At 36.4% G+C, this 12,744-nt stretch overlaps 1 protein-coding gene and 1 pseudogene across 1 annotated transcript in view; one reads left to right on the forward strand and one right to left on the reverse strand.

Moving 5' to 3' along the window:
- Positions 1-12,744, reverse strand: part of Ankrd42 (ankyrin repeat domain 42) — a 68,137-nt gene that overhangs the window by 32,051 nt on the left and 23,342 nt on the right. The window contains exons 9-10 of the mRNA XM_074071574.1: positions 8,823-8,948; positions 7,399-7,504 (exon numbers count right to left, since the gene is read on the reverse strand). Coding sequence (XP_073927675.1) covers positions 7,399-7,504; positions 8,823-8,948 — 232 coding nt within the window. The remainder of the gene's footprint in view (positions 1-7,398; positions 7,505-8,822; positions 8,949-12,744) is intronic.
- Positions 2,634-3,856, forward strand: LOC109698021 (ribosome maturation protein SBDS pseudogene; annotated as a pseudogene).

A 12,744-nucleotide genomic window follows, 5' to 3' on the forward strand; every position in this document is an offset into this window, starting at 1 on the left:
ACAACAGGCGTTGGCGAGGATGCAGGGAAAAAGGAACCCTCTTACACTGTTGGTGGGAATGTAAACTAGTACAACCACTCTGGAAAAAAATTTGGAGGCTACTTAAAAGCTAAACATTGATCTACCATATGATCCAGCAATACCACCCTTGGGGATATAACCAAAAGAATGCAACACAGGTTACTCCCGAGGCACCTGAACACCCATGTTTATTGCAGCACTATTCACAACAGCCAAGTTATGGAAACAGCCAAGATGCCCCACTACTGACAAATAGATTAAGAAAATGTGGTATCTATACACAATGGAATTTTATGCAGCCATGAAGAAGAACAAAATGTTATCATTCGCAGGTAAATGGATGGAATTGGAGAACATCATTTTGAGTGAGGTTAGCCTGGCCGAAAAGACCAAAAATCGTATGTTCTTCCTCATATGCGGACACTAGATCTAGGGCAAACACAACAAGGGGATTGGACTTTGATCACATGATAAAGCAAGAGCACACAAGGGAGGTATGAGGATAGGTAAGACACCCAAAAAACTAGCTAGCATTTGTTGCCCTCAATGCAGAGAAACTAAAGCAGATACTTTAAAGCAACTGAGGCCAATAGGAGAAGGGTACCAAGAACTAGAGAAAAGGTTAGTTCGAGAAGAATTAATTTAGAAGGTAACACACAAGTACAGGAAAGCAATGCGAGTCAACTCCCTGTATAGCTATCCTTAGCTCAGCTGGCAAAAACCCTTAGTCCTTCCTATTATTGCTTATACTCTCTCTTCAACAAAATTAGAGATAAGGGCAAAATAGTTTCTGCCAGGCAGCAAGGGGTAAGGGGTGTAAGGGGTAAGGGAGGGGGCGGGGGGAAGGGGGGAGAAATGACCAAAACATTGTATGCACATATGAATAAAATAAAAATTTTTTTAAATTAAAAAAAATAAAAGATCATGATCAAGTTGGTTTCATTTCAAGGATGCAAAGATGTTTCAACATACAGAAATCAATAAAAATAATACAAAATATAAGTCAATGTCAAAAATCACATGATCATTTCAATAGATGCAGAAAAGGCCTTTTGACAAAATTTTGCATCATTTCATGACAAAAGCCCTGAAGAATCTAGGTACAGAAGGATCATATCTCAACATAATAAAGGCTATATATGACAAACCCATAGCCAACATCATACTGAATGAGAAAAAAAATAGAAATAATTTCCTCTAAAATCAAGAATGGGACAAATGTCTTCATTCTCCCCACTTTTATTCAATATAGTACTTGAATTCTTAGCCAGAGCAATAAGACAAGAGAAAAAAACAGGAATACAAACAGGAAAGAAAGAATTCAAATTATTCCTGCTTGCAGACAATATAATCGTATACTTAGAAACCCCTAAAGACTACATCAGAAGACTCTTAGATTGGATAAACACTTTCAACATGTAGCAGGATACAAAATTAACATACAAAAATCAGTATCTTTTCTATATAGCAATAAAAAACCCACTGAAAAAGTAATCAGGAGAACACTCCATTCACAAGAGCACCAAAAAAAACAGGGCCAAGAGTAGTGGTGCATACCTGAAATCTTAATTTCTCAGGAGACAGAGATCGGGAGGATCTCAGTTCGAGGTGAGCCCAGGAAAAAAGTTAGCAGAACCCCACAACAACCAACAAGTCATGCATTCTGATGGATACCTACAATCCCAGCTATGCAAGAGGCACAGGTAGGAGGATTGTGGTCTGAGGCCAGTTGTGGATCAAAAAACCAAGAGACCCTGTCTGAAAAAGACCAAAGCAAAATAAAGCTGGGGGTATGGCTTAAGTGATATAGCACCTACCTAGGAAGCATGAAGCCCTAAATTCAGTGGAAGGGAGGGCGGGAGGGTGCTTCCTTCTAAGCACCAAACAGAAGACCCAGAAATAAGCCCACAAAGCTGTAGGCATCTGATTCTCAACAAAGCAGCTAAAAAGACATACTGGAGAAAAGACATCCTCTTTAACAAGTGGTTCTGGGAAAACTGGATATCTGCACCTAAAAGACTAAAACTAGATTCCTAGCTCTTACTCTATAAAAAGTCAATGCAAAATTAATGAAATACCCACTGAAAGACCTGAAACTTTGAAACTATTAGAAGAAAACATAGGAGAAACACTTGACAATACAGGCATATGCAATAATTTTCTCTATAGGACTCCAATAGCTCAAGAAATTAAAAGCAAGAACAGACAAACAGGATTGCATCAAAATCAAAACTTCTGCAGAGAAAAGGAAACAATGACCAGAGTGAAGAGACAGCCTGCAGAAGGAAGAAAATCTCTGCCAGCTATTCATTCAAAAGAGGATTAATATTCAGAATACATAAAAAAACTGAAAAAAAACAAAAAGTAAACACCAAAAAGAGCAAACAACCCAATCAATAACTTGGCTAATGAACAATTTTCAAATGAAGTACAAATGGCCAATACATGAAAAAAAGTTTCGATTGTGGCTGTCGCCGAGCGTAGCTCTTCGCGACTCCGCACTGTGTGCAATCGTTATTGACCCGCGCGCCACCGGGTCTTTAGGCACTGGTGGCCCTGGGCTATACGGGTCTTGTCCTAAGTCCTGCATCCGAGGTCTGTAAGCAGCCACAATGTCCATCTTCACCCCCACCAACCAGATCCACCTAACCAATGTGGCAGTGGTGCGCATGAAGCGCGTTAGACAGCGCTTCGAGATCGCCTGCTACAAAAACAAGGTGGTCGGCTGGCAGAGTGGCGTGGAAAAAGACCTTGATGAAGTTCTGCAGACCCACTCACTGTCTGTAAATGTTTCTAAAGGTCAGGTTGCAAAGAAGGAAGATCTCATCAGTGCATTCAGAACCAACGACGAAACTGACATATGTAAACAGATTTTGACTAAAGTATCAGATAAAGAGAGGCACACACAGCTGGAACAGAGGTTTAAAGACATCGCAACCATTGTGGCAGACAAGTGTGTGAACCCTGAAACAAAGAGACCATACACTGTTATCCTCATCCAGAGAGCCATGAAGGATATCCACTATTCAGTCAAACCCAGCAGGAGCACAAAGCAGCAGGCTCTGGAAGTGATAAAGCAGTTGAAGGAGAAGATGAAAAGCTCGCCCACATGAGACTCCGGTTCACCCGTCCAGTGAATGAAGGGAAGAAGCTACAGGAGAAGCTCAAGCCACTGATGAAAGTTATATGAAGTGAGGACTAGGGCCAACAGTTAGAAATCGTGTGTCTGATTGACCCAGGATGCTTCCGAGAGATTGATGAGCTAATAAAGAAGGAAACCAAAGGCAAAGGTTCTTTGGAAGTACTCAGCTTGAAAGATGTTGAAGAAGGAGAGGAGAAATTTGAATGACATTCATCATCCAGCTATGAAACCCTAAAAGCAAAGGCTTCTGTTTCAACAGCACTGTTTTATTTCTGTGATCTGCCAAAAACACCTGCTCAAACTATCTGACATTTCCCATTTTGTGTTAAATGTTTTATAAGTATAATGTGATATAATTTCATTTTAATTGTAAACAGGGGTTTTAGGAAAAAATTAAGAACCCCAAATACCAAGTCCAGAGTAGCACTTTGCAATTGTCTCATGCCTTTTTAGCTTTTTGAGACAACTCTTGTGGATAAAAAGTTAAAATTTGTACATTATATAAGTAATATTGTTTGGGGTTGTGTCTGTGTGACAGGGATGACTTGTATCCTACTATAAAACTTGGTGGTGACTTCCTGGTTACCTAAAGATGACATATAATGACTGCAGGACTTCACTGAGCATGCTACCATAACTTAGATTATTCTTCCTAATTCTTAAAAGTTTATAATATATATTAATATGGCTAAAATTATATGTAATCAATAAAACTTATTTTTTATTAAAAAAAAAAGAAAGTTTCATTTTTAGCCATCAGGGAAATGCAAACTAAAACTACATTGAGATTCCATCTCACCCCAGTTAGAATGGCTATCATTAAAAAAAACAACAAATGCTGGCAAGGATGCAAGGGAAAAAGAAACCCTCATACTGTACATCTGGTGGGAATCTAAATTAGTCCATTACCATGATGGAAATCAGTATTGAGGTTCCTCAAAAAGTTAAAAATGGAACTATCAATGATCCTGCTGTACCAATTGTGTATTATTCAGTAATAAGAAGAACAAAATTACACTGTTTGCAGGTAAATGGATAGAATTAGAGCATCATCGTATTAAGTGATATAAGTCAGACTGAGAGAAATAGCACAGATTTGTCTCATGCAGAATTTAGAAAAAAAAAAGAAAGCACGTGAAAGTAAAAGAGATATTATTAGGTATGTATAAGGGGATAAGGAAAAGGTGGAGGGGGGACAAGAGAGGGTACTAGAGGAGTACGTGCAATAATTACATTATATGCATGTATGAAAATGTCATAATGAAACCCATTACTCTGCACAATTAATTTAAGCTAATAAAAATAAATAAAAGACAAAAAGAAAGTTGTAAAGTCAATAGAATTCATTACTTCTATTGCTACATTATAATTTTACAGCTATCATTTTACAGCTGAATTCTTCCCTTATGCCAGATTCACATTGTTCTCTATAATAAAACTGCACCTAGCACTTTGGTACTTAAACATATAAAAGGGGGGGCCAGAAATTATGGGTAACTCCACATGCATCCAGGGTACTCAATCACCTCTGTGATGATAAAAAGACAAACAGACCAATGGAAAAATAGAGTTCATATCTATGGATATATCTATGGACAGCTGGTTTTGACAAAGGCACAAAGGTGGTAGAAAAGGATAGAATTTTCAGCAAATTCTGCTATAACAATTGGGTATCCATATGCAGAAAAAATGAACTTAGCTGCATATCTGTGCCACACAAAAACTGACTCAAAATGAATCACAGACCTCAAAATCTAAAACTACTCAACTTTAAGAAAAAATCTAAAACTATTCAACCTATAGAAGAAAAATAGAAAAAAAAATCTTTGTGGTGAACCAGGAACTAGAGAAAAGGTTAGTTTGAGAAGAATTAATTTAGAAGGTAACACACATGCACAGGAAAGCAATGCAAGTCAACTCCCTGTATAGCTATCCTTAGCTCAGCTAGCAAAAACCCTTGGTCCTTCCTATTATTGCTTATACTCTCTCTTCAAAAAAATTAGAGATAAGGGCAAAATAGTTTCTGCCTGGTAGCAAGGGGGTGGAGAGGAGAGGGAGGGAGCGGGGGGAAGTGGGGAGAAATGACCCAAACATTCTATGCACATATGAATAAAAGAAAAAATTAAAAAAACTTTGTGACTTTGTATTAATCAAAGATTTCTTAATTATAACTCTAAAAGCATACAATAAAAGGAAAACTTGGTTAAAACTTTTGCTCTTCAAAATATTGTTGAGGGAATAAAAAAGCAAGCTACCATTGGAGAAAATCTTTGCAAAGCATATTGTCTGAGAAATTACTAAAATCCAAATACATAAAGAACTCTTGGGCTGCAGGGTGGCTCAAGTGGCAGAGTGCCTGCCTTGCAAGTATGAAGTCCTGAGTTCAAACCCCAGTACTGCCAAAAAAGAGCTCTTAAAACTCAGTAACAACAACCCAATTGCATTTTTTTTTTTTTACAGTACTGGGGCTTGAACTCAGGGCCTACACCTTGAGCCACTCCACCAGCCCTTTTTTGTGATGGATTTTTTTGAGATGGGGGTCTCACAAGCTATTTGCCTGGACTGGCTTGAAACCACGATCCTCCTGATTTCCGCCTCCTGAACAGCTAGGATTACAGGCATGAGGCACCGGCACCCAGCTAACAATCCAATTTCTTAAAAGTGGTGAAATACTTGAAGTCAGTTCACCCAAGAACATATACACATGGCAAATATATATATATAAAAAAATCTCAAAAACATTTTCCACTAGAAAAATGAAAATTAAACCACAATGAGATGCCACTACACACCTAATTAGAATTCTGAAATTTGAAAAGCCTTAATGAGACCAAGTGCTGTCAAACATGAAGAGCAACAGAAGCTCTCAGCCATCAATGGTGCAAATGCAAATCAGCATGGCCACTTGGGAAGGCACCGTGGGAGGTTTTATAAAGTTAAAAATACACTTAGCATATGGCCCAGAAATCCTACTCTTAGGTATTTACCCAAGGAATTGAAAACATATTGACACAAAAACTTGTAAATTGATGTTTATACCATCTTTATTTATAGTAATCAACAGATAGATACAATCAAGATGCCCTTAAATGAATGAGTGGACAATTGAACTGTTGTACTACATGTTATTCTTTATACAATACTCAGCAGTAAGAAAGAAATGAATTTCTAACACACATAAATGAATCTCAAAAGTAATTATGCTGAGTAAAAGCAGACAAACATAAGTAACAATGTACCCACATAATACTACTTTGGTCAACAATGGACTGCGTATACTATGGTGGACTGTATATATATACTAAATGGAGCTAAAAATTTCCTATCACCTAATATTTTTATCTCTTCAATCCAAACAGTTCTCTGCTTAGATATATTTAGATGTTTTTCCTGACCTCTATCCAAATTGTCCCCTTGCAGTCTCCTTCATAACTTTTACCGTCATCTGTATTAGTGTTCCCCCCCCACACACATAACTCACAAGTAAAAAGATTTGGGTACTTTACTGTGCTTTACACATACCATGTTATATAGTATAACTATTTTAATTAGTAACAACTTTTTCTTCTGTATTTGTCTTTCCCCATGACTATAAGCTCCTTGATGGTAGGGACTGTGATTTCTCATCTTTATTATCTGATTTGTAACCACAGTAACTGGATCATGGTAAGTAGACCGGAAGTTGAATGAAAGAACAACCAAATAAACAAACAGATGTGGACTAAATATTCCTTGAGGACCTGACCTGAATAAACTAGTGGTGTTTAACAGTAGTTACTACATTTAATTAAAATATAAATTCAAAATCCTTGTGTTTTTTTAAAATGTTGATAAAAGTATCCTTTTTATCAGTATCCTTTGTATCTCAACAGGGTGTTTGCTATAGGCATTTGGGACAATTCATCGTGCTCTGCTATTGTAACCACTTCAGAATATTTAGCATTCCTAAACCTGACCCCCTTAAATTGTTAGATGGTCACTGTGACAATCTTTCTTCTCATTTCTAAATGTCCATCCCACTAGGAAAGGGGACAAATAAATACTATCTTCCAGTTGAGAATCAGTGCTTGAAGAGCTGATATAAAATCAAATGTCAATCCAGCTTGAAAACTGTAATTCCGTCAGCTTTGAGTCCCCTGACATTTCATTAAATTCTCTGGGATTTCTAAGTACAAAAGAGTATATGAAGACGTTTAAAAATAAAAGAAAGGAACAAAGCATATAGAGATCTGTACCTCTTAGCCACATCAATGGGTTTCTCCCCTGCTTTGTTGGTAATATTAGGGTCTGCTCCCACTTTAATTAGCCACTGCAAACACTCTATGTGGCCCTGGCCAGCAGCTGTTTAAAAAAAGGAAAAGAAAACAGGAAATACAACAAAAAGTTTTTACTGGTAACAATTTTATATAATTTTGGACCAGTACTATTATAGAATACTTTTTAAGTGTTGCTTCTTACAGTAACTAACAAAAGTAAATTGGGAAAATGTTATTTTTTTTCTGTTTCATTTACTCATTCATTAGACATTTAGTCAAAATATCTACTTTGCCCTGGGCCCTATACAGAGAATTTTACATACAGATATAAAAGTTTAAGCTCAAAACTCAGATATCAAATAATGAATTTATTAAAAAGAATCCAGTTTTTCCTAAGCCTTATACAAGTGCTATGTCCCCCATTTTCCACATTTCCCTACCTTATAAAACTATTAATATACATGGTACTTAGATTCTACACTTGACACACATTATTGATTAAAGAAAGTTAGTAATTAAGCTAAAAACCTAACCAATGAGAATATAACATGAGGGACTACAAGTTATTTATGAAATAAAATCCAATTCAAATACATGACTGTATTAGCAAGAGTACTATCCTTTTTCCACTAAGAGTTTTATAGGAATCACCTGCTATTAGATCTTGACGAAGTTTAATATAAATAAAGCACAAGGAAAATTTCAAGTACAAAGGTTAAAGATTTGGTTTTTAGTTAAAAAATAAAAGGAAGATTGGCAAGCCTAATTCCTAGAGTGTAAACACTGAATTAACAATTTGACAAAGTTTGATAAAACACCAAAAAAAAAATCACTATTACAGAACTCTACATGAAAAGAGGCAGAGAAAAGTGGCTGATACCTTAAAAGCATATTCAAATCTAATAATGTTGATTGATATTTCTGGAGAAATTCTAAAGAAGAAAATTCTGCTATAACTTTTTTCAAAAAATATGACTTCCATTTTAGCATGAACTGTTTTGCTTATTTGTTTGTCATTTTATTTTATTCAGTACTGGGGATTGAACTTAGGGCCTCATGTTTGCTAGGCAAGTGTTCTTAAGTCACACCTCCAGTCCACATAGGTGATTTTGAAAACATTACTCTCAGAAACTCCCCTACAAATGCATTTTACATCTTTACCAACATTAAGAATATCACAAAAGAAATTCTACTGCCATTACTCTCAAATGTGACAATTTGTGAATGTCTGCCATCATAAAAGGTACATGAAACCTGAATTGTAAAGTAGGCAGTCTATGTACCCTATAATGTAGACTGACACCTACTAGGACATGTTTCTGATGAATAATTACTTTAAAAGGGGAATAACTCAGCAGCAATTATTCCAAAGCTGGCAGTAAAACAGGAATAAAATAGCTTACCTTTATGCATTGGAGTTGACCCATTATCATCACGCTCATTAAAATTGATTACTCCATCTTCTATTAATTTCTTAAGCACTTCCAAATCACCCTTAAAGGCAGCCACATGACCTGGAAATGCTAAAGCTTTGAATAAAAAAAAATTCAATATTCCAGTAAATACATGAGTTTATTTTCTTCCTTGCCTTAAGTTGTCATACATTTTAGTCTTAATATTATCTCAAGTATGCAGCTATTGTATTGAATAAGTTCAACTGATGCATTGACAAATAATAAAAAAGAGAATTACAAAATAAAACCATTATTAAGTGCCACTCTTCCTCCCCTCAGGACTCTAAACTTGCCAGAAGTATGTGTCAGAACTATTATTTATCTATATTGTCTTTCTCCCTCATCCCTCCAAAAAACACAAGAGAATGGTCATTTTCAACTCTCTATAAAGACGCACTTCATCTAAGGTCTGCATTTGCACAGATTAGTCCCATTCTACTTGCGAGTAACTGATAAACCAGAAAAGGCTAGAAGCAGATAAGAGGTAAGTGTACATACCATATGAACATGTACCTATACGTACATGCAAGCACACACACATAAAAGTACCTAACCTGGTGGCTAGCACATAGAAGACACATGATAAAATGTCTTCAGTGATAACTACTAAGTGCCAGGTACAGTAGTAAGCCCTTGTAAGGACTGCCTCATTTAACTTTCTCACCTAATCTGAGATATAGCTATCCTCATTTCTACATACGGAAAAAAACAAACTAGACTAGCCAATGGGTATTTAATGAGAACAAAATTGGAAATTTTATACTACCTGATTTTAAAATGTATTGTGATGCTACAGAAACCAAGACAGTGTAGGCTGGGTGCAGTGGCTCACACCTGTAATCACAGCTACTTGGGAGGCACAGATAGGAGGATCATGGTTCAAAACCAGCCCAGGCAAAAAAGTTAGTGAGATCCTATCTCAAAAACAAGTCAAGCTTGGTGGTTCATGTCAGTAATCACAATTACACAGGAGGCATAAGTAGAAGGATCACAGTCTGAGGCTGGCTCAGGCAAAAAAGCATGAGACCCTACCTAAAAAACAACTAAGTGAGGACTGGTGGAGTGGCTCAAGGTAGTACACCTGCCTAGCAAGCACAAGGCCCTGAGTTCAAACCCCAGTGCCAACAACAAAAAAGAAAAGCAACCAAGCAAACAAAATAACTAAAGTGAAAGAGCTGGGGGCAAGGCGAGACTGCTCGCCTAGCAAGTGTGAGGTCCTGAGTTCACAGCATAGTACTGCCAAAAAAAGAAAAAAATCAAGATAGTATAGAAGTGACAAATAAACATGTAAATCAATGACCTACACGTTTATTGCAACAGTTTTTTGACAATAGTGCCAAGACATTTCAATAGGTCACAGAAAGTATTTACAAAAAAAAAACAGTGTGCTGGAACAACTGGTTATACATAAAAAAAATTTAATTGATACATTTCATTCCATATACAAAATGTAACTTGAATACAGAAAAGATCTAAATGAAAAAGCTAAAATGCTAAAATTCCAGAAGAAAACACAGGAGAATATCACATGGATCTTGGGAAAGGGAAATAATTCATAGATAGAACCAAAAAAACACCACCCAAAACAGTAATTTGATAAATTGAACTTGAACAAAATTTAAAAGTTTTACTCTTTGAAAGAAAATAAGAAAACAAAAAAGCAAGCTTCTGAATGGAAGAAAATATCATATAGATAGATGGATAGGTAGATAGATGAAGATATAAGTTCTTTATCATTTATACAAGTACTCTCAACACTCAAAAGTAAGTAGAATAATAACCCAATTTTATTTCTAAAAATGGGCAAAATAGCAGACACTTCATAGAAGAAAATATATTAACAGTCAATAAACATAGGGAAAGATGCTCAACATCATCAGCCATCAAAGAAACACAAATTAAAACCACAATAAGATAACATTAAACACCCATTAGAATGGCTAAAACAAGGCAGAATGACCATACCGGTGTTGACAAGGACATAGAGCAAATGGAATTTTGATACATTTCTTGTGAGTTATACAAAATACGACTACTTTAGAAAACAGTTAAAAGTAAACAATATTTAAAATTAAACATATGCCTACCATATGTTACACTTCTTACCAAGAGAAACACAAATAACTTTCTAGGTAAATGTTCATAGAAACCTTATTAATAAGGCCCAAACTGAAAACAATCCAAATGTTCATCAGCAGGAAAAAATGGATAAATAAAATGTAACACAATGGAAAACAACTCAGCAATAAAAATAAACTAATACAATATGGATGAAACTCAAAATTAGCTCTTTTATATATAAAATTTTTAAATGCTAGCTAGTCTATAGTGGCAAAAAACTAGTATATTAATGGTTGCATGGAGTCATGGTAAAAGGAAGAATGAACTGGAAGGAGTTGAAAAAAACCTTTAAGTGATGGAAATAATTTATATCTTGATTGTTGTGGAGGACTGATGAGAGTGGAAAAAAGTCAGGGGAGACCCTATGTCAAAAAACAAGCCAGGCACAGTGATTCATGCCTGTAAATCCAACTACTTGGGAGGAGGCAGGAGGGTCATAATCTGAGGCCAGTTTAGGCAGAAGTATAAGACCCTATCTGAGAAACAAACTAAAAGCAAAAGGACTGGCAGGGAGAGGGGGTGCTTAGCTCAAGTGATAGAGTACTCACCTAGCAAATGGCAGGTCCTGAGTTTAATCAACAGTATTGCCAAAAAAGAAAACAAATCATGAACTTACACACTTTAATGCAATTTAAGTAAATTACATTCTAATAAAATTTTAAAGGCAACCATAATCAAAGTGAAAAAACACATCACATTGAGAACAAATATCCATATCAGATAAAAATCAGTAAGTAACAGGCATCAAAAATATAGAGGGGGAAGGAAGAAAGAGGGAGAACGATGGAAGGGTAAATCTAGCTCCGCCCTAGCAGAGAAGCTGAGGTCAATATCAAATCTGAAATATTTTCAAGGCAGGGCAAGATGGGTAGATTAGAAGCATCAACCATTTAACTCCATGAATGAAAACACTAGGTAACACAGGAGAGACTACAATCTGAAGATAGAAAGAGAAGAGCATCAGGAATTATGAAAAATGTAGCAGGAGAAAAGAAAATCACAGAGAAACTGAGGCAACAGAGAAAAGCAGCAAATAGTTCCAAGCCCCATCCTGGCTCCCTGGGAGTGAGAGCAGAAGCCAAAGACACAATCATAATGTAAGCCAGACAGCCTTGGCAATAGACTGGCAACTCTAGCAGCACAGTAAGCCCATACCTCCCACAAGTGTCAAGCCCACTATAAGGATGTGGTGGGACAATGACTGTTCCGATTAAAAAATCAGACAGCCTCCAAATAAACAACCTAAGCTCTTAGAAAAACAAGAACAAGCCATACCCAAAAGTAGCAGACAGGAAGAAATAATAAAGGTCAGGGAAGAAATTAATGAAAAGAATAATACAAAGATTAATAAAAACAAACATATGGTTCTTTACTGGGTATAGTGCCTCACACCTGTAATCACAGCTACTCAAGAGGCAAGGAGAGGGAGGATCTTGGTTCCAGACCAAACCAGGCAGAAGATTATAAGACTCCATCTCAACCAATAAGTAGGACATAGTGGTTCATCCCAGCTACATGGAGTAAATTGGAGGAATGGGGTTCAAGCTGACCTGAGCAAAAATGAGAGACCTTATTTGAAAAATAACTAAAGCAGTGGTAGAGGAGTGACTCAAGTGGTAAAGCACCTGCCTAGAAAGCATGAAGCCTTGAGTTCAAACCCCAGTACTGCCAAAAATAAAAAAAGAAAGAAAAGAAAAGTAACTAAAGCAAAAAGGGCTGGGGGCATGGTTCAAGTGGTGGAGTGCTTGCC

Source organism: Castor canadensis, chromosome 1 (genome assembly GCF_047511655.1).
Source record: "Castor canadensis chromosome 1, mCasCan1.hap1v2, whole genome shotgun sequence".
NCBI classification, from domain to species: Eukaryota; Metazoa; Chordata; class Mammalia; order Rodentia; family Castoridae; genus Castor; species Castor canadensis.